General features: G+C 46.0%; 1 protein-coding gene across 2 annotated transcripts in view; it reads left to right on the top strand.

The window, feature by feature from the left end:
* EFL1 (elongation factor like GTPase 1) overlaps nt 1–23,129 on the top strand; it is a 121,688-nt gene that overhangs the window by 76,249 nt on the left and 22,310 nt on the right. For both annotated transcript variants that reach the window (XM_034667803.1, XM_034667802.1), the window contains exons 16-17: nt 14,795–14,926; nt 19,444–19,591. In XM_034667803.1, the coding sequence (XP_034523694.1) occupies nt 14,795–14,926; nt 19,444–19,591 (280 nt within the window). The remainder of the gene's footprint in view (nt 1–14,794; nt 14,927–19,443; nt 19,592–23,129) is intronic.

Below are 23,129 nucleotides of genomic sequence, written 5' to 3'. Positions count from 1 at the left end.
TATTAGTTCTATATCTTAGAATCTGTTCTTACATTCAGATTTACTGTATTCTTCTCCATAGCTAAACAAACGTGATGAATGGATCACACGTTTCTCAAACCATTCCCTTCCTGATGGATCATTAGTCCGTGGTGGGGGTGGTTTTTCCCATTTCGGAGAGTGTTGTAATGACCGTCTCTGCATTGACGTTGTGGTGGCTCGTTTTTTTGTTTGTGTTTTTTTTTTTTCTTTTTGGGGGGGTGTGTGGGTTATTTTAGTGCCAGTTTTTTTTTTTTTAAGATTTATTTATTGATTTTTAGGGAAAGGTGGGGGGCAGAGGGAGAGGAGAGAGAGAATCCCAAGCAGGCTCCACGCCCAGTGCGGAGCCTGGTGCAGGGCCCCATCTCACGACCCTGAGATCGTGACCTGGGCCAAAATCAAGAGTCGGACACTCAATTGACTGAGCCAGCCAGGCGCCCCAGTTGACCTTCATTTTAGACAGTTCCACCCGTACGAAGCGATCTGCAGGTAGAGCCCCGAGCACGCGGTTGCCCAGCCCTTCTGCCCTCCCTTGGGATGATCCTGGGCATAGACGCTGGAGTGTCTGGGAATTACCGCTTCATCCCTGCAATGCTCTCGGGGTTCCTGGCCGTGTGTACTAACCAGCTGTGCAGGAGAGAGGGTGGCCCCTGCCTCTCTCTCTCCAGCTGTTCTTCCTCCTCTCTTGTGTCCCTACCAGATTTGTCATTTCCACTTCTCCTCCAGGGGAGGAAAGTTCTGTGAGTGACACTTTCAGTGATTCTGGCAAGGAGCACAGGTGTTACAACTCTTTATTGTCCTTGGAAAGCAGTAGCTCATCTTGTCCGGACTACATGGAGCAAACACAGCACAGAGGGAAAAGCCCTGGCCTGGGAGTCAGGAAATCAGTCTCTCTCCAGAACTACAATCTGGGATCGACCTTTGCCCACTGGACCCCTCAGATCCCTCCTCTGTAAAATGGATGAGCTTGGAGGACTTGCTGGAGTTTACAGTTTATGTTTCTGCCCTTAAATCAAGGGCATTGCTGCTTTACAAGCAAGCTATGAAAGTTGTCTGCAAATCTTTGAAGAGGGCCCTTGATGTTACCTACAATAGCGACGGTTTTGGAGACGATTTTGCTTTCCAGAGAAGGCATTGCTCAGCCTGATATATTGGATCTGGAAGCCTGGCTGCTCCCGTGTCTCCCACTACCCTGTTCTTCTGCCACCCTTGCTGAATATGGTGAGCCCTTTTCTGAGGGTAGGTAGTAACTCGAACAGCGAAGTCCCAAGGAGCAGCTGCGGCGTGGACAGCATCATCTTCTGGGGCTCGGATGTGGCTCATATCCAGCTGGTTGGTACGACAGGCCCTTGAGGATGTTTGAGGTACCTCTTGGAAGGAAACTCAGCCTAAGAAAAAGAACTACACACGACTGGGTAATCCAGTAGCTAAACCTTCATCTCTGGAGGAAGGAATGGTGTTACACTGTCACTTGACTTGCCTTTTGGCCCAGGTCTGGTGCTCCCATGACCAGGACCTTTGGAAAGCAAGAGTAGGACCTACAGGAGGTGACGTCTGGGAGACATTCGGTCACGAGAAGAGTATAGCATACAGAAGAAGCATTTTAGGGGCGCCTGGGTGGCTCCGTTGGTGAAGCATCTGCCTTCAGCTCAAGTCATGATCCCAGGGTCCTCCCTGCTCGGGGAGCCTGCCGTTTCCCCTGCTTGCGCACGTTCTCTCTCTCTCTCTCACTCTCTCTCTCTCTCTCTGTCAAATAAATAAAATCTTTAAAAATAGAGGAAGAAGCAGCATTTCTGTTTCAGAGACCCCTGCAGAGTCTTGGCACCTTCATAACACCAGTGCCTAAGTATCTTGGGTCCTTGAGGAACAGCCCCAGAGAAACCGATGGACAGGTCCCAAATAAGGCCCTGGTGGAACTGGTGGACAGAGAGCTAGTGGGATCTGGTTATGACTAATCTAACCCCTCTCGTGGGCAGGAAGGCCTGAGAGTGGTTTGCACGAGGCCGTCCCAGGAAGGCATAGATGCCCCATCAGCATTTCTGCATTGTGGTGCAGTGGAATTCTCTGGTTTGTAACAGCTTTCACTAGGGGCAGGGCCTGTTAATAAATCAGAAGCACACTTGTGGTTGTTGAAGAAAACACACCAAGGGCCCCAGCAGAGGAAAGGAGGTTCCCCTGACATCCCTTTTTAAGGGTCTCCTATTTGGGGTCAGTTCAAAGTGATAGTCTTCTCACAGCGGTATTGCTGGGGTCTTTGTCCAGAGACCCCCATACACAAGGCCACTTTGGACCACATTATGGAAATAATCAACTTGAAATGACTTTCATGTTATTTTGCCGACCTACTTTTTGCAGCACTTTTTCTGTTTTCCTTGGAGCCAAAGAAATGCTTCCCATGATGTAACTGAGATCATCTTACTCTGATGGTGGGTAGGTTTCAGCATTGGTAGCCGGTAACAGCGGAAGGAGACAGTTGGAAATTCTTTGGGTAACGTGTTGGATGTTTTTTGTAAATAGATAAAGGTAGCAGTAGAGAATTGTGTGATGTTTGCTAGGGACTGTTTTGTTTTCCCAAAAAATGAAACAGAGTGAAAACCAAGGAATCGTTTTAAAACCATTTTGAGCATCTACCAGCGGAATCTAAAAGGACCAACCTTTGAACGAACAGCAGAGTGTGGCAGGAGCCAGAGGGTGGACAGATGCCCACAGCCAGGAGGAGCCTGGCTGCTCTGGAATAAGGAAATGATTTGCTCAAGGACAGACAGTGTTCAGAAGAATCCACACAAGGACGTTGCACTGCAAGACACATTTCATTTGTCACTGGACGATGTGGCGGGAAGAGAGACAAGGCCATAAGCCATGTGGTCTCTCTCCGGCTGCCGGTTCCTTTGTGAAGGCTCTGAAATGGTAGTTGAGTTATGGCACCTGTAAAAGACTTAGAAACACCTGAAGTAGCCTGTACTTTGTGCCAAATAACATTTTTAAGTAAATCTTTATGGATGAATAACAGGCATAGAGAAAAGTGTGCAAACCTTAAACCACAGCTTGCTAGAGGTTCATATGCTGCGTGTGCCAGTGTTATAGAAATGGAACACAGGCGGCATCCCAGAAGCCAAGCGCCCTTCCAGTTACTGCCGCCTGCTCCCCTCCCCCAAGGGGAGCCGCCCTCCTGGCTCCTCTCATCGTAGGTTCATTCTACCTGCTGTTAAGCTTTGTGTAAGCCAAATCATAGAGAATGTCCTCACGTGTCAAGCGTGCTGTTGTGAGAGTCACCCATGTCCTTCCTCGTTGCCGTTTACTGTGACCGCAACAGTATGTATCCACTCGTCCGTTGGTGGGTGTCGAGTTTATTTCCCGCGTGTGGCTGTTAGGAGTATTGTTCCTTTGAATATTCCCGTACGTGTCCTTTCCTGAATATTTGCACACGCTTCTGTTGGAAAGGGAATCGCTGTGTCGTCGAGTGGGCATATGTACGAACTTAGTGAATGTTCCAGTTTCTGCTTCCACCAGGAGCTCGCTGAAGATTCCAGTTGCTCCATATCTTTGCCAACGTCTCTTCGTTTTTCACTGAGCCATTCTGGTGTGTGTGGAGTAGTATGTTACATTGGTTTCCCTGATGACTAGTGAATTTAAATTCCTTTTCATTTATTTACTGACCATTGATTTTTACCCAGTTATGAAATGCCTGTTAAGTGTGTGTCTGCTTTTTTTAAGGCTCTCTGCCTCCTTTTGTATTGATTTGTACACATTCTTTATATATTCTGCATTAAAGTCCCTGGTTGGATGTATTTATTGGAGATATTTTTTCCTACCTGGGGAATTACTTTCTGCTGTAACAGTGTCTTTTGGTGAACCACAGTTTTTAATTTTAATATATGATTAGTGCTTTTTGTGTCCTGTTTCAGAAATCTGCTTGCTCCAAAGTCATAAGAAGTTCTGTGTTATTCTTCTATAAGCTTTTTGTTCTGTTTATGAGATTGAGACTTGTGACCCGTCTAAAATTGGTGGTAAGATGGTGTGAGGTGGGGTCGGACGGATTGTTTCTTCCAGGGCAGGTCATTACCAGACCCTCACTGCACGGCGGCATCCCCTCTGCCGTAGATCAGTTTATATCGTTTATGTCCATTTGGTTCTGTTAATACAGCTCTTAAAGAACAACAACAGAAAAAAACCTCCAAAGTTCTTGTAGCTGTGTCTAAGAACTTTTCATTCTTAAAATTAGTGTTTTTTATTTTAAAATAATCGTTCATAATTTCAATGCTGATAGTATTACAGTTTTCATCTTTAGTTATATTTCTCTTCTATTCATATCATCTTTTCTGCATTGAAGTTTATATTCTGCTTTATCTGTGTCTAAGCAGTATTCAAACTTCGATTTGTCGTGTGGTATTTTATTGCCAGACACAGTGTATTCAGTGTGTTGCTAGACATTTAGGATGTTGTTACTTAGAGTGATGAAAACTACCTTGTAGAGATTTTACTGACCCGTCATTTTACAAGAGGGCAGCAAATGAGAATGGATGCATCAGTTTGGGGCCCCGTCTTCACCTGCTTTCACTTCTTTTTAAGCTGAGTCTCCCATTAATCCAGCCTCTAGTACCGGTTCCTTGGTCCTTTATTAGGGGAGTTGATACCATACCAGTTGTAGCCAACTGCTTTCAGTTATATAACGTTAAAGCCCACTACTACTATAATGTAAGCTCACTGATATTTAACGTGATATATTCTTCTTTCATCTATGAAGCGATCCGTCCGCAGGGACAGCTGCTCTGAAAGCTGCATGAACTGGCAAAAGTCCTGGCTTGCATGAGGATGACCTGTGTTTGGGTAAAATCTAGTTAACATTCTAATATTGTTCCTTTTCTTAGGAATTACCTTTCTTCTGGTATCAAGTGATTTGTATCTGTGTCGTGGTAACCATGCTTCATCAGAATGGGGACACTTAGCAGTAGTCTAAGGCTCAGGGACTGAGCTTTCAGAATGTTCTCAGGGCACTTATAGTAATGAAATGCAAGAAAACTGAATGTGGGGCCTTGGTCTTCGTTTCCGTCTCCTCCGTGATGGTCAGCACAGACCTGTAAACCTAAGTGGTCCACACATATTTGTTGCCATAAATCTAAAACGCGCAGGAATTACATGAAACATTCCTTCACCAACTGTTTTGAGCTCTACTCTTAAATAAATCATGATATATGGGGTTATAAGGTTCTGTAGGATGCTCTACATTCTGTAATTACTAAATTGATTTGGAAGAAAATATTAACCATTGTAAAAGTGATTATTACAAATGGTAGAGGACACTGGGGTGGGGTCAGGTGACGCAGGCGCACATCAAATGCCAGGATGGCCTGTGAGGGGATCTGGGGATTAGGGTCTTCGTGGAAGTAAGAGTGAACAGGGCCTTCAGTCCAGGACTATCAGACGCTTCACTCTCAGAACCTTGATTAACCTCAAGGAGCATTCCAGCTCCCCGTCAGCTAGGAATCCAAAACTCCCTCAGCGGACACCAGGCACCAGGGAAATCCAAGTCTGGCGGTCCGGGGCCGCGAGCACAGTTTCAGTTTCTAGAGCCTACACTGGCTAATGCAGGTGTAACACATGCAGGGTAATCGCAGGGCTTATTGCTGTGTGGTCAAACAATGCAAGCATTCTAGGCACAGAAGCAGCCGAAGGTGGGGTTTTCTTTTAATCTTCTGGTTAGAAATAATTTTTTTTTATAATCGTAAAAATAGCATATAATGTAATGAACATCCACCTAGAAATGAAATTCAGTGATAAAATAATCTACCTGCTTACCTAATTTCAAAGACATCAATGCAGTTACCTTTGCTGTGATATGAAGATAAATAAAGGAGAGAGGACCCGCAATGAAATAAGTACATTGCAGCGCGCAGATGCTCCAGCTTGCCACACCGATGGCGTCGTCAAGTCAGCAGCTCGCCGTCTCCGGGAGCTTGGCAGCTGCAGTGCAGGGGCGGCCTGGTGCCGATGTGTGGTGCTGATGACTCAGAGGCCGCCAGTGGCTTTTGCTCATACGGGGAACAGCTCGTTTTCTGAACAGAATTCCTGAAAACTCCATGTGTATTAAATTGTGAAGCAAGTACTTCGTTATTAAAAGGGAGCTAGGTTTAAGCTCAGATTGTTAGAAACAGGTTTGTCCAGCAGAATGCTCAGAGGGTGTGTGCCTGGGGGAGTTCCTCAAGGGGGGACGTGCGCGCACATTGCGAGGCCCTGGGCCCCGGCCCTGCCTTCTGAATGCCAGCAGTAGATGCCAGCCAGAGTGTGCCCAGGAGACACCAGATCGCCTAGATTTGTCCCCCTGGAGTTGTAGCGCTGCCTGTGGGATGCTGCCGGCACCGTGGGGGATCTGCAGCCGGAAGTCAGATTGGCGAGTTGCACGGTCCGGGCGTCCTTTGCGGAACGTGCCCAGTTGTTCTTCCAGGTGGTCGTGACCATCATTTCTGTCTCCAGTGCTGAAGACGTACTTTTTCTGCACCTCTTTACCAAACCCGTGTTCTCTTTGGACTTACACCACTCCTGTTGGTGTGAAATACCATCTCTTTGTCTTACTTTGCATTTACCTTGTTATTATTTTAGATTAAGATTCTTTTTTATATGCTTTCTGACTATTCAGGGCTTCTTTTTCTTCCCGTCTTCTCTTGGAACTGCTGTTGTTCTTCGGCTGTATTGCTAGTGGGTTGCCTGTCTTTCTTACTGCTTTTTACTGATTCTTTATATGTCATGCTTACTAATCCTTTGGCTTTTAAACATTGAAAATATTTTGTAACTTTAAAATTTTTGGCATTTTCAGGATACAGTTCTTACAATATAGTGATAGTTACCAGTCTTTAGTGTGTCATCTTGTGATTCGTGCTTTCAGTTTCTGTGTTTCACCTTCAGGTCTTTGATGCCTGTGAGATTTATCACTCTACGTGCTGCATGGTAGAGGTGTGCGTATTATCATTTCCATGTCATTAGCTAATTGTGTCAGCGATGTTCTCCCAGTGGTCCCTCCTTCCCCCGTGCCACCCCTTGGTCATGTCCGGATTCTGGGCTCTTTGTGCGTTTTCTCTGCTGTGTAAGACATGCTGCCATTGCTACATTGTCTGTACAGTTGTTTTCCTTCAGTTGCATTACTTTCCCAAGAAAGGAGTTAGGAGCAGAGCCCTCTTATTTGTCGTTAACGTGTGATCCGTAGCTTAGAGCTTGGGGAGCTCCTCTCTGGCCTCACTGTGCAGCCAGGTCGTCCTCTGTTTTCTTCCCTGGATCATTTCAGCTAGGGTCTGTTGTGCGCCTGTGACGAAGTTACCATTTCATCCAGATGTGACTCTGCTTCCTGCCTGTAATTGGAAGTATTTCGAGTTTAAACATAAAAAGAAGACCAGTTATAACTTCCCGGTTGTGTAAAGCCGTATCTCTTTTCTTTTTTTTAACCTTAAAACATTTCCAGGGTTGTTTTAAACCGTACTAGGCATTTTGTGCTTTGTGCTTTATTTAAATCACTTGAGTTGAAACATATCTCAAAGGAGCATCTTGTAAAAGTGTATTACTATGTAAAATATAAATGTAGGTCAGTGGGCCAGGACACAAAAGCTCATGCATGGATCTGACTATGAAAAAGGAAGTTATTAGAACCTTCTTTACAGTTAACCAGTTAATGGTACATATATATATACATATATATACACACACACACACACACACATATACACACATATATATACATATATACATACATATATATATGTATATATATGAAAGCAGTTCATACCATACACCAAAACGACCCCCGAATTGGTCAACAACTTTATTAATAAAACAAGTACCATAAACAGCATGCCGCCACTTCTGTTTATGCGTGCTTACTCCGTCCTGGGACTCGGACGCAGTGCGTGGTGTCTTCATGTTCCCAGGAACCCTGGAAAAGTGCCACCTGCTGCGTTTGCATGTTGCCTGTGAGGACGCTGGGACTTGGGAGAGGGGAGGTGGCCGGCATAGGCTGGAGCTAGAGTTAACGCTGGTTCCTCCGATTGCAAATCGCATGTAACAAGAATGTGTGCTAAGAGATACAAGAAGCGGTGGGAGTCTCAGGGTCCCCGAGAAGTGGAAATAGTGGGCTGCAAATGGCTCTGCAGTCCTGCCCGCCCGCCAGGGCCTCCGCAGGTGGGGACCGGTCCCTCCCTGGGCCTCCAGGGTTGCCGTGTCCCCCACGCCAGCACCTCCTCACACCGCGCCTGCACCGTCGTCCCCACGCCTTGTGATGTTTCTCATAGTGTGTTGTCACTGACTGTCTGCCTTTGTACCTCTCTGGATCTTAAGCTCTGAGGACAGAGCTGTGTGCATGTTCACGTGTTCATGGGTTCATTGAGAAGACTTCAGGAAGTGCCTGTTTGTGCCCCTGCCCTTAAAACGAAAGGACCAAAAAACCAACAGTAAGTTGAATAAATATTTATTAGTCTTTCGAAAGCACAACTTTCTAAGCTTTTAAGCTTAGATCCCAAACAAAAAAGCTCAGAAAAGGTACTAGAGAGAAAAAGAGATGCAAAATGAAAAGAGAAACTATAGTCTGGAGGAAAAAATACGATGAATCACAATGTGTATGAATAAAGAACGTATACGAATGACAGGAACACTTAGGAACCTGAAAGAAGTGTAGAGAAACACTTTATAACGGGTGGTCCTCTGCCTAGTTGTCCAGGTCTGACATCTGGATGCGAAATCTGGGTGTTAGCCTCGTCCCTTCTTCCCGGCTCTGGGGTAGCCGCCACGGCTGCCGGCTCCGCTTCGGCTCTGGGTCACTCGCATCTGCCCCCGTGGAAAGTCCAGGCGTGAGGTGGTGCTCGCATCCCCTAACCTCTGTGTGTGTCCCCATCTGCCTCCTGTCTGCCCGGCCCGCTGTCACCCTCACTCTGTGCCACAGGCGCCCTGCACGCCCCTGGGTGCCCGGAACACACTGGGGCTTTGGGCGCTGGGCCCCTGGCCTGGGATTCCTTTCCCCACCATCCTGTTCGCTTCAGCCCTTCCATTCATTTTTAAGCTCCTGGAGGAAACTTTTTTTTAAAATAAATTAATTAAGTGCTGCCTCCTTTCCCCTGGGCTAGCCTCTGGAGATCCTTTTTGTCCTGGTTTGACACACCAAGAGATGACCTAAGGGCTTTTTTTAATTTTTTACTTGACTGCCTTTTTACTTGCTCTGAGGTGGGATATTAGGCAGCATTTAGTGATCTGTTCGACTCCCAGGCCCAAGATGGAATTTCTTCCACTATTTTATTTTATTTTATTTTTATTTTTTTTTTAAAGATTTTATTTATTTATTTGACAGAGATAGAGACAGTCAGTGAGAGAGGGAACACAAGCAGGGGAAGTGGGAGAGGAAGAAGCAGGCTCCCAGCAAAGGAGCCCGACGTGGGGCTCTATCCCGTAATGCCGGGATCACGCCCTGAGCCGAAGGCAGACGCCTAACCGCTGTGCCACCCAGGCGCCCCTTATTTTTTTTTTTTTAAAGATTTTATTTTTTTATTCGACAGAGATAGAGACAGCCAGCGAGAGAAGGAACACAAGCAGGGGGAGTGGGAGAGGAAGAAGCAGGCTCACAGCGGAGGAGCCTGATGTGGGGCTCGATCCCATAACGCTGGGATCACGCCCTGAGCCGAAGGCAGACGCTTAACCGCTGTGCCACCCAGGCGCCCCACTATTTTATTTTTTTTTAAGATATTATTTATTTGAGCGAGTGAGAGAAAACATGAGGGGAGGGGGCAGAGGAAGAGTGAGAAGTACATTCCCTGCTGAGCAGGAAGCCCGACTTGGGGCTCGATCCTGGGACCCTGAGATTATGACCTGAGCCGAAGGCAGATGCTTCACCAACTGAGCCACCAGGCGCCCCGCCCCTTCTTCCATTATTTTAATCCTAGACCTCCCTGACCATGTCACTCCCTGGGTGAGAGCCGGGCTGTACAGCAGCAGTCTATTCCTGCAGGAGTGGAGATGTCTGGCTCCCTTAGGATTCTGTCTTGGGGCATCAATTGAGACGCCATCATGACCCCCAGTTATCACTCCTGCCTGATGCAGGACCCTGCAGGGCAAGTTTCTACCTGTTCTCTAAATAGACAAAGACAGCAAGCCTACACATCTCCAAAAAAGGTATCTTTGATTCCACAGGTATTCCTTTTTCTCCTTACCGTAGTCTCTCTTCTGAATCAGGCCCCCGGTCTTGATGTAACTTGCCTAAGAACTATTATTAACTGGTTATGAGCTCCAACTGTCCCTGTGAGAAGAAGAAATTCTGACTCGATGATGTCACTGTTGTAAGATTTTTCCCTGGGTCCTCTTGTAACACCGAGAAGCTGAAGGGCAGTTGATTTAATGGACTTGTTTAGTGTACTGGGGAAACTTGACGAATGCTCTGAAAACCTTAGCTAAGCAATATTGGTCTACTTTGGAGCTATTTGTTGTATCAGCTGAGGAGGCCTGGAAAAGGCCCTCGATTATATTTTATATTCATGTACTCACCACCTACCTACTTCCACGACACGTTATAAAAGTGTGTGGACCCCCTGTGCTACGCTCCGTAGTTGAGTCAGAGGGGACAGAATCTGAGTTTTGCTGAAAGATACACGATAAGGGCATGAAACTTTAGGCAGAGGATATGGGCTTCTTTGGTATCTAGATTAGAAGGCCCTAGATTAGAAGGTGGTCTTCCAAAACCAGCAGTTCTCTGGATTCGCACCGCCCTGGAAACCTGTACTTTATTTTTTTTTTTTAAAGATTGTATTTATTTATTTGACAAAGAGAAAGACAGCCAGCGAGAGAGGGAACACAAGCAGGGGGAGTGGGAGAGGAAGAAGCAGGCTCCTAGCAGAGGAGCCCGGTGCAGGGCTCGATTCCAACCCTTTGGGATCATGCCCCGAGCCGAAGGCAGACACTTAACGACTAAGCCACCCAGGCGCCCCATGGAAACCTGTACTTTAAAAAAATAATTTTTTTAATGCAATTGATCCTTGAACAACATAAGTTTGAACGGCGTGTGTCTGCTTATCCGTAGATTTTTTTCAGTAAAAGAAGTACAGTCCTGTAAGTGTATTTTCTCTTATGATTTTCTTAATGACCTTTTCTCTGGCTTGCTCTGTCGTAAGACTACAGTGTAGAATATATATAACGCACAAAACAGGTGTCAGTCAACTATTTATGGTACCCACAAGGCTTCCGGGTCAACAGCAGGCTGTTAGGGGTTAAGTTTGGGGGAAGTCAAGGTCACATGGATTTTCAGCTGCGCAGGGGCTGGTGCCCCTGAGCACCGTGTTGGTCAAGGCTCAGCGGCCTCCTGAGGTCGTGTTCACTGCCTGCCCAGGCCGAGGCTCTTATAGGCGTCTGGTGCAGAGCTTGCATTTACTACGCAGAGCTGAAGGAAGCTGTTCACTCAGGTGGATTAAACAGAAAGAGGGACCAGTTGATGGTTCTGGAGCAGTAATGTACAGGTTGGCTTGAAATGAAATCTAGCTAGACCATTAACGTGTTTTCCCACAAAGTGTTTGTTTTTTGTTTTTTTAAATTCCAATACCATTTCTATTCCCACATTGAAAGCACACTTCAGAACCCAGACTTCCCTGAACACAGTGGTGCTGTTCTCTGTCCGGATGGGCAGTGGGCTCAGTCCGCAGGAAGCAGTGTCAGAACTCAGTGACAGTTTACCGCCTTCTTGCCCACCAGGGTGACCTCGTCCTAGACTCATTCAGCCTCTGCATATTGGGAGTTGTTCTGAGTAGAACATTGCCAGCAAAGGGCCCATCCGTCTCTCGGGCTCTGTATTTCCAGTTTCAGATCCTAAAAGATGCTGTTTGATATTGTTTCTGGAATACTTTGTAGAGGGAAACATTAGAGAGAGCCTGGGGGAAAACTGGGGCCTGACAGTGTTTGTGCAATGCTGCTCTTTGAGGAAGAAGACTTTGAAGGGGGTGGTGGTGGTGGCGGCGGGCCGGCCTGGCGAGGGCCTGTGGACACAGTGCAGGGGCTCAGCACTTTCTTGGGTGGTTACCTGCCACCCCAGCCTGGGAGCTGGAGTTCACACGCTCACGTATCTACGTGTACTTGTGGAGGGAAAAGTTGGCACCAGAGAGGACTTGGATAGTCTCTTCAAACAGACAACACTTACTTATGTTCGTACAGAAACACGCTAGCATTCTGGGTGCTATCCCATATTCCTCTTTCCTCGGCCTGTTTTCTCCCTCCATCTTGTATTTAGATCATATGCCTTTTTTTGATAAACATTAAAAAAAATAAAAAAAGCTTTTCCTCTCTTTAGTCCTTCAACGAAATTGATGGCATCCTAATTTCTGAATTTTTTTTTCTAAACTGTTGCTTGTTCCATCCCAGAAATTATGAAATGATTCTCTTGAGGGAACATGTCCTTTACCCTGCTCAGTCCCAGTTGAAAAACGCCTTAGCAAGTGTCCTTTCTGTGAAGAAAGTGTTCCTCCGTAATTGCTATCCTGTGATGAGAGCAACAGAAGTAAAAGAGAAAGTATAAAAACTTACATGGACATTGTCATGGTAAATTATGTGTGCCTATGGGGGCTAGGGAAGAGGGAAATGCATCCAAATGAAAATAGTGACAGTCTTAGGATGGTGTGATTCTGGGTATACTTTTCTTTTGTCAAAATTATACTTGATATCATTTGAAAACAACGTAATAAAAAAATGTTAAAAACTTCTTTTAAACTATGTTTTGCATAAATATCAGGTTGTACACTTAATAGTTATCTGATAGTATTTCAAGAAATTCTCAAAGTGATTTTTAAATCTTTTTTCTTTTTTGTGATTCGCCCAAATAACCTTCCTTAATGTTCCCTTTCTTAGATTTTAAAATTGTATTTTAAAATAAGTAAAAATGGTGACATATAATACAGGTGGTGGATTTTTTTTTTACTATCTTTGGAGCATTGCCTTTTCAATAAATCCTTAATTTTGACTAGGAATAGTCAAATTCTCTTTTTTCTGTTTTTGGGGGAATTATAATCATGTTCACAAATCTGGGCACATCTAAGTAGCAAGAGTAGATTTGGTAATTTGGTAGCAGAATGCAGCCCAGACGTCCAGACAGACCGCGTTCACAATGCACTAACCATCTTCAGCCCGCATCCCCAGTGACACAGAGGAGGGACTGGCCTTTCTCGTTCTACTGAAACCATGTGCCGTGTGTGCAGGAAGGACATGTGCGCTGGTCATCAGAGGAAATCCAGGGGCTGGGCTCAGCAGAGATGATGTTATTCCTAGTAGACGTGGTGGGAGCTTGGGCAGACCCGGATCTGTTCTGTCGTTGTTTACAGTGGGGGGAGGTAACAAGAAGCTGGAGCCGGTGTAGACCTTTCTGGGTGCTGGGCCAAGAGGCATGGTGATAAGAAAGTTACACCTTGACCAGGTAATACCTGGATGCACAGGGACTAAATTTAGTACCTTGGAAACCTCAGTCTGGGGAGGGTCCCCTGCACAAGAAAGTTCTAGAAATCATGTCGAGCTGAACAGTTAAAGGAGCTAATGATGTTTAGTGTGAGGCAGAAAAGGCTTCAGAGGATCTGACAGATGCCTTCAAAATCCCGGGGGCGGTCGGTGAGCGTGGAGGCACGTCTGGTGAGGAACTCTGGAGAGCCGAACTGGGCACGTGTAGCCATGGGGGAGACCGGTGTCAGCGTGATGGAAGGAGCATTTTCCTTGTGGTTGGAGCTCTCCCTTAATGCAGTCAGGTGGTGAATTCTGGAGGTGTTCAGCGGGGGGCAGCACAGGTCTGTCCACACTGTGTGATCACACCAAGAGGCCTCGCCACCACCCTGTGAGCTTGTGTGCCGGAAACTTCTGTTTCACTTCCCCTCCCAGGCTGAACGTTGGGTTGTGTGGCATCCCGTCACCCTGGTACCTTTACATCAGGATGTCAACCAAAGGCAGCAGGGTTGTTTCCTTGCTTCCTTAGTTGTTTCTGAGCTCAAAATGGAGACTTGGAATGCCGATCAAATGTCCCCGCCCTTTTCTCCTGTGCCCCCTTCCCTGCCCTCCCCAATCTTTACCTTAGCCCAGAAGCACAAAAATGGCCCTGTGTGTGTTACTTGATTTCTTCTAAAATGTTGTCTGCTCTTACCGTGGATGTGAGGCTCAGTGCACCCCTTTAGCTCTCCTGCGCGGCGTTCTCTGAGCTCCCATCTGCTCAGAGACCGATGCCCTCCGGGAGGGCCTTAGGCAGCCATCTCCGGGAGCCTGAAGTAGGGAGGGAGGCAGAAGGGAGGCGGGGGGGGGGTGCTGATGTCCTCTTCTAAAATGGGGGGTGCTATGAAGGGTGGCGTGGGTCGGGTGCTCTGAAGCAGCCTCAGAGGTGAAGTCTCCAAATGCCCTTGACCGCTATGCAAGTATTTGGGAAAAGAGATTATTTCAGTAGCGATTCATCTTCATCACGTTAATGGACTTTAAAAACTAAGAGTTATGATTATAAATAATTAGTATTTTCAGACATATGTATCTGGACATGATCACTTCTGTGATCAAAGTAGGGATGTGTTAGCCCAGTGTGATGTAACCACGTGATTTGTGCATCTGGAGAACAGTAGCCCACAGAATTCCTGTCTTTTTAACAGCAACTAAATGGCATCCAGGGGTGCAGGTCAGCTTTGTTCCTGCCACATTTGGGAGTGTTTCTCCTGCGTGACGTGTATGCTGGGTTGATGGTCTTATTTTTCTCATGTAAATTCCGAATTGATCGCCCTGTATTGACCACACGGATCTTTCCTCCCTGCAGGCATAGGGGGCCTTCAAGACTTCGTGCTCAAGTCGGCGACTCTGTGTAGCGTGCCATCTTGCCCGCCGTTTATACCGCTCAACTTCGAGGCCACCCCTATTGTGAGGGTTGCTGTTGAACCGAAACACCCAAGTAAGATGACTTCGTTTTTAAAAGCCTGTGATGCTCATGACATTTTGCAAATGTGTGCATTTCCTACTTGATGCCTCACTGTTTGTTTAAACAGTATTTTCATTCAGCAGTGGATTTTCATTCTGGTGCGTAATAGGAGTGAGCTCCCCGCCATGAGGCGCTGCGTGCCACCCGCTCGCCAAAGGGAGTCTGACCTCTGCCTCAGGAACACGGTCCATTTAGGCACCTTTGCTCCCTGGGGAAACCGGATCCTTCTTAGGGCAGAGACAAGGGCATCTCTGTACCCCCACAGCCTTGGCACGGGGTGGTGCCTCGGCAAAGCTCATGTTTTATGCGATTGTTCTTAGAATCTTAGCCCCAGCTCCTTGCTTCAGAATCTGTCATATGCTCTTCCCCGTAGGTTTGCTAGATTATCTGGATACGGAGCACTTCCTGCCCCACCCACATACGCCCGACCACGTAGTAACTAGTTCTTTGTCTTTGGTATGCACCATTCGCCTGGCCAGTCCTCAGTAACTCTTGTATTTAGCTTTCCGTGACATCGCTAACTCGTATTCCCGTGCTCGCTGGTAGGTCAGTGAAGAATCCCCAGACTGTGCTTCCAGGGACTCAGGGGACAAACACTGTCAGGTGGTAGTTCTCTGCCGAGATGGAGGACGGTCCTGTTGTCCTTGCACGCGCATACCCCTCACCCCAGAGCTGGGGCCTTCCAAAAGCTTGTCTTGGCCTCACGTTCTATCAGATAGCTTTAGCATTGAGGCTCCCTCGGCCCCTAGAGCAGACACTTGGAGGACTGCTTCTCTGCCCTTTGGGCTCAGTCCTGGTAAGCAGCCATCTTCGTGGGGCCCAGGGATGGGTGTCCTTTCTGGGCCATCATTGTAGACTACAGCGCATGGTGGCTGCATGGATTTACCCTGTTCGCTCTAACGCCGGCTTCCTCTCTGTGGCTCGTCCAGATCTGGGCCCTCCTGCTTTGCTCTTCTCTTCTACTGCTGGCCTGGCTCTGGCCGTTGTCAGCTGCCTCCAACCCGTGTACGTACAGTGCAAGAAAGTTCAGTTTTATTGAGTTGTGACATTTGAGTGTGGCAACCATAGCTCATTCTTAGGTCTTTCTAGTAGGACTTAATTCTTCTCTACTCCATTTAGATCTAAATGTTTAAAACAGAGAGTAAAGAAATAATTGATCATTCAGACCATGATGTTTTCATAGAAATTTATAATTTTTGAACTCTGGCGGTTGTGTGCTGCCCTGTGCTGCTGGCCCAGCCGAGTTAACGGGCAGCCCTGCAGGGCAGCTGAAGCGGCTTCTTTACGGCCCTGGCGGCAGGAGAAGAGGGATCCTGGTGCCTGGGCCCCGCCCCATCCCATAGCAGACACTCAGTAAGTGTGATTTTCTCTCCATAAATGAGGCGATGTAATAAATAGAATGACTTGGGATGTTCCATCTGGATGCCAGAGTTTTCCTCGTGTGTGTCATTAGAACGTTCTGAACTTTGTAAAAAATAAACTAAAATGATTTAGAAGGGGCACCCAGTTCTCTTCATAATTTTAAAAAGAGCGTTGCTCCTTTCCCCACCAAATATATTATTTTTGCTAGATTTACCATGCGTGTCCTTGACTATTACTGCAGGCCCCGTTCGCACACGTCTGTGTCTGAATTTTGTACGCACCGTTCTGTCTTTGTGCTGTTGCTCCAAGGCCCGTCTCAGTGCACATTGAGAGTGTCTGGGAATACTTCTCCTGCTGCTCTGCTCGCTCCTGTGAGCCCTCGGGGCTCGTTACTGTGAGTTTACTCTGCCGTGGTCCCTTGTGTTCCTCCTCACGGTGGGGCAGAGCCCCTCTCTCCATGCATGCCCTGTCTGCTGACCGCTGGGGTAGCCCCCCTCCTGGAACCAGACTTCCCAGGGCTCCTGCCTCCAAGAGCCGCTGGCCGGACACGCTGTGCATTTCTGGGCAGAGCGTGTGTCTCAGGCCCTCTTTTCCTTCTCAACTGGGTTGACTAGTCTACCAGACACTCTCACCTTTCAGCATAAAGTCATTCTGAGTGCTTGCTCTCCTACTTTTCTTTCTCTGATTTCTGAAACTGGGCTCAGGATATCATGGGGGCTACCCCTCCGTTCCGTGTCCACAGGGTCCACTCAAAATCCAGCATCGCAGTACAGAGCAGTGTAGATGTCCCATGGCCGGTAGTGGTCTCATCATCGTCATCGATCCTTGCCACACACCGAGGATTTTACACTGTTTGCTTTATTTAATCCCCTCAGTATCCCTGTGCTGGGTTTTATCCCCATCATCACACGAGGCAAACTGAGGCTTGGAAACGATAACTCTTGCCCAAGACTCTGTCGTGAGCAGTTAGTACCCTGCAGCATAGCACGGTGGCTTGCCTTCAGCCGGCAGTCTGGGACCCTGAGGTGGAGGCTGAGGGCCTGTGTAGCTGAGGGCCTGTGTAGCCAAGGCTCAGGGGTCACACAGGCCCACCTGGACCACTGGGAGGGCGCTGCCGCACAGGGGTGTGTGCACCAGGAGGCGAGGACGGCCGGGCTGTCATCGAGGTGGCTCCCACAGTGATGGTTCGTTGTTTTTGAAAACCTTGTCCCCACACTCAGTGATAAAGGCACCTGAGGGCCTGCTTGTAGCTTCTGTTGATGTCGGCACATGACTTTAATGGCCCTTACAACCCTGGGAAAGGTACGTCACAGAGCTGTGTGATCCAGACGAGAGAAGGACATCATGGGCTGTCTTTGCTAGACGACAGGGCCCATTTTAAAATCCAGTTAGCAGTTTATATACAAAGGTTTCCTTGAAATCCAGATGCTGAGTATCTGTCATGATCTCAGTTTTTCTTACACTGTTACAAGGTGTTGATTTTTTATCTTTAACGGATCATTTGGAAGACTTCTAAGCGGGTTAGGAAAATCAGCTTCCAGATTTTAAGAGGTTAAATAGATGTTGTTTCTGCCAAGAAAATGACTGTCACTATAAATAAACATTTTCAAACATTGCATTTCACAATGTTGTCTCCGTATTTCCAAGTTTTGTTTTGAGAAAGTTTCTTCTTTGCTTGTTGGAAAGCTGTCACCTTTACTGTAAAGAGAGAGATTTAAGCATGTATGCCTTTTTTTTTTTTAAGGACTTGATAATTTGGCAAGTGGGGAGCACAAAAAGCTTTTTTATTTACTTTTTTATCGTTCTCTTTATGCTTTGTGTTATTCGTGTTATCAGTGGTCTTTTTGCAGGAATGCTTCAAATTCTGTGAAGGTTAAGTTAGTTAACACTGAGTGGTATCTGGAATCCACTTCTTGAGGCAAAGGAAGACCACAGTACACTGAGAAGGAACAAATGGGACTGCCCGTGGCCGCCCCACGCACTGTGGGATCCCCCCGATTCTGTGCAGCCCACGTGTGGCTCATGGCTCAGGCTCGTGCTGGCCACCGTCCCGCACCTCCAAGGCCAGTGGCGCTCTAACCTTTGACCTCGGCTTCTCTGTGCCTGTGTCCTCCTCTATTAAACAGGACCAGCACTCCTCCCAGCCACAGAATTAATGAGTTCCTACATGTGAATGCTTGTTGGCACATCACTAACTAATATGAAGTGGTAGTTATCTTCAGAAAAACCTTATTTCAGAACTAAGTAGATATGGATAAACAAATCGATCTGGAATAGACATATTGAAAACCCCTGATTGCAGAGCGTTCCTGTGGCTTTGTTTGTTTGGCATGTTGAAAACCAAGCGTCGAGGGATGGTGGAGCCCTTCCTTCCAGTGTAGAGGGAAACCCGACGGCATAGAGATGCCTCCCAGGCCAGGCTCTCTGCTGAAGCAGCAAGGACCCACTTGCTCTGCTTGGAGGGACCGTAGCTGCTGGGTACATGGGAAGGCGTGGAAAAGCAGCTAAGCCCGAGCTGTGGACCAGAGTCCCGTGGACTGCAGGGAAAAGCAGCCATGTGCCAGAAGCACGGGCAGACAGGAGTGTGGACGGCGCCTGATGTGCGGTGGGCACCATGGCCCCAGCCCAGAGGGCAGCTTTCTCCGAAAACGCGTGGTTCTCTCAAGCAGCCCCACAATGATTATCTTACATATGTGACCCTGACACCAGTTTCTTGGATTGGATACCACGTGAACTGGTCTTTTGTTGTGATTACTTGTCTCTGTTGATTTTAACTCTGCTTTGGGGAAGAGTTCTGTTACATTTATGGGCACAGAACATGGACGTTTGTAGTAAAAGTCAGGTGGATTCGCACGTACAGTGGTGGTGGTTGGTATTTGCCACATGTTTGATGAAGTGGTGTGCACCAGCTGTGGGGGTCCTGGTGGTAAGCTGCTGGGGGTCTCCTGTTAGCTGTCTGTATGAGTAAATGAGCAGGAGACAATTTTCCTCATGCTGCTGCATTATTTGGAAGAGTTATTTTAAGAGTTTATTTCATTGCACTTTTCCCTTTGGTGGCCACGGGCATCGTGCTGAGGTTTGCTTAGTGCTTACGTTGTACTGAATCAGCCTTCCTCTCGTTAACCTAGGTGAGATGCCTCAGCTCGTCAAAGGAATGAAGCTGTTAAACCAGGCTGACCCCTGTGTCCAGATTTTAATTCAAGAAACAGGAGAGCACGTTTTAGTCACAGCGGGGGAGGTCCACCTTCAGCGATGCCTGGATGACTTGCGAGAAAGGTAGGTTGGTGGTAGACATGGAGCCATCACTGCCCCCAAGTCGGGAGGCAGGGGCCAGTGTGTCCTGAACCAGTGGGGCTTAGATTGTGGCTTGTTTGGGGAGAAAAGTGAGAGGCCCTCAATTCAAGCATGAACTGTTGCTGTGCTGTTGGATCATAGATTTTTAAGCCTGAGTCATAAAATAGCTTCATGTTAAGTATCTTCCTGCGAGCGTACGCACACACCGTGTGTCAGGGCAATAGTACGAAGTCCTGTGTTGTGAGCTTAGGAGTGCCTGGGCAGACTTCTGTCCTTCCTGACATCGTCTCCACAAGGTACACTGTCAGGAAATCTTTCCATTTCTCCATCCTGGTGATGGGGACCTGGCATAAAATAGGCATCCCAGGTCACTTTTTGTCGAGACCACTTTTCCTCTTTATTCCTAAGCTAATGTGTGCTTATCGTAGCAATTAGGAAAATACAGAAGGATGAAAAGAACCATTCACTTACCTCACAGAGGTCACGACCGAGACGTTGGGGCTCGTAAATCCGCAGCCCGTTCTGTGCGTACTCCCGTATACACAGACGCCCGCGTGTGAGCGGCTCTGGCTGTTTGGTTACGATAATAAACTTCCGGAGGCGTTTTTTCTGCCAGTATTGCTGGCATATTTTTTAGGCTTGTGATCTGTGTTATCCTTAAGAAAGGCTAGTACGGTTTACACTGTAACCGGCAAAAAGTATTTGAAAGTTCTTCTTTTCTCAAATTTTTGCCAACCCTGTATATTATCATTTTAAAAAATTCACCAGTCTGGAAGACAACTAACAGGTGTTCATTGTTAATAACACATTTTCCATGCTTACTAATGATATTGAAACATTTCTTTCTGTCTTTATTGGCCATTCATTTTTCTTCTTTGATGAATTGCCTTGTAGTGGCCTTCCTTCCTCTTATTTTTAAAATTTTGGGGGATGGTAATAATTACAATGGCAATTATAAATAATCAACATAATTATATACTAAATATGCCGGTCACTGTGTTATACACTGTTTGTCTCATTTAATCCTTACGGTGAGCCAGTCACGTTGGTAATAGTACTAGCAACCATTACTCCTGCTACCATACTCCCGGACAGTCCTCCCCCACGGCTAATAGTGGAACAGCAGGAGAACAGCTGCCCTGCAGCGCCGTCCGTGGGGATGGTGTAGGAGCTCCTGCCGGAGGGAGTGTTTTCTCAGCTCTGTTCTTCAGTTTAAAATGCTGTTGTGGCTTGTTCCTCCTTTAAATGTTTTCACAGCCATGATTCGTACAAAACTGGAAGGCAGATCTCCATCTACTCAGTGCCTGATACCATTTTCTTGCAATTTCTGAAGGTTGTAATGTTGGTTAGAGAATAATGCTAATTGGATAAATCTTAAGGTATATTTTAAAATAATAACAGTCCTCAAGAGGATTTTTAAAAAACCGTTGAAATGTCATGTTGGTTTTTGGGGTCTTCGAAGTAAATTATTTTCTCTCTTTTCACACTCTGCTGCCAGTTAAAATCCACATTAAATAACCTTACATTCTCACGCCATTAGCTTCTCTTTTAAAAGATGCTCTTTGGCACTTAGAATTACATTTCAAGTAATATTTTCCCATAAGCCTAAAATTGATTTTAATTGATTATTATTTATTTGTAGCTTCGTTTAGTCTTTTTCATTTTTTCCTCATGGCTTTCATCATCGGTACTTTTTCATCTCAGGAGAAAAAAAAAAACTATAGTTTATAATAAAAGAAATTAGTTTTTGAGAAATATGTCCTTAACATAGCACTAAAATATTTTAACAAATCAGCTTATTTTGAAAACTACTCTGTGTAAACCTTTTTAGAAAATATCCTTATCCAAATACCTGAAAATAATTTAAACTTACATTGAATAAGACTAACAAAAGCAAAAACGTATCTGCTTTTCACAAAGTATATACTGCTTTAATAAGATACTTGATAAATTCTGAAGTGTTTGTTACTTGCTTTTCCTAATAATTACAGGTTTTTTTTAAAGATTTTATTTATTTTTTTATCAGAGAGAGAGAGTGAGCACACAAGTAGGGGGAGCAGCAGGCAGAGGGAGAAGCAGGCTTCCTGCTGAGCAAGGAGCCCGTTGCAGGACTTGATTCCAGGACCCGGGATCATGACCTGAGCTGAAGGCGGATGCTTAACCGACTGAGCCACCCATGCATCCTGAAATTCCAGTTTCTGAAAATGAGGATACCTTCCCTCTTCAACACAAAACAAAAATAATTTCCTTTGCATTGTGGCCAGGTGCAGTAGAGAAATGACCTCACACTCAAGCTCACTGTTCTCTGTCCCCACGTCAGAGAGGAAACCTGGAGCCCACATAACAAGGAATCCCCTCTTCCACTTGAATGGATAGTTAGCTGGAAAGTCTGCTAGACCAAGCATGGGAGAGGATAGTGGACAAGTCCATCGGGACCCAGTCAGGCACTGTTATGTTATATGCTCTACAGGGACCCTGAATGAGCGACATCCGGTGGTGTTGACAAAAAGTCATTGCATCCTCAAGTCCCCTGATGGCATGTCAGAGTTCAGGACGCCTTAATGAATTGGGTGCTAGGTAGCTTGTCCTGGGCCAAGAAACATAAGAGAATATCATGAGCAGTTTTATACCAATAAATTTTAAAGGAAATGGACATGGTCCTAAAAAATCTGAACATTGAAAAAGTAGAAAGCCTGATAGTCCTGTAGCTATCAAAAGAATTCAAAGTTGAAATAACATTAAAAAAATCAAGGGGCATTTGGGTGGCTCAGTTGGTTAAGCATCTGCCTTTGGCTTGGGTCATAATCCCAGGGTCCTGGGGTCGACGCCCCATGTTGGGCTCCCTGCTCAGCCGGGAGTCTGCTTTTCCCTCCGTCCCTCCCCCTGCTCATGCTCTCTCTCTCTCAAGTAAATATAAAAAAATCTTTATTAAAAAAATTGTAGCGATGTACCTTTAGCAGATTAACAGAAAAAGAACAGAAATCATCTCAGTGGACAAAGGAAAAACATTTAATAAAATTCAACATACATGCATGATCAAAACTCTTAGCAAACTAGGAATAGAAGGGGATTTCCTTAAACTGATGAAGAGTGTCTTCAGAATAACTATAGCAAACATGTACTCACTGGGTGAAATTTTTGAAAGCTTTCTTTTGCGATCAGAAATAAGACAAGGGCACCCCTGTTACAGGTTCTGTGGAACGTTGTACTGTTAGTCTTGGCCAGCGTTATAAAGAATAAAGGGTATGAGAATCAAACAGGAAAATTAAAAGCATCACTGTTTGCACATGATATGATTGTGTATTAATAATCCAGAAGAATCTATAGAAACTATTAGGATTAGTAAGTAAATTCAGCAGGGTTGCTCTAGTCAAGATTAATATGCAAAATGGATTGCATTTCTGTATACCATTAATAAACATAAAATGAAAATTCTTTTAAGGTGACCCATTTACAGTAGCAAAAATATCAAATATCCAGGAATAAAATGTACTCATTTGTAGGCCCTCTGTGCAAAAAC

This window comes from Ailuropoda melanoleuca, chromosome 9 (genome assembly GCF_002007445.2).
Source record: "Ailuropoda melanoleuca isolate Jingjing chromosome 9, ASM200744v2, whole genome shotgun sequence".
Lineage (NCBI taxonomy): Eukaryota > Metazoa > Chordata > Mammalia > Carnivora > Ursidae > Ailuropoda > Ailuropoda melanoleuca.
This window is presented reverse-complemented; position numbering and strand designations above follow the sequence as displayed.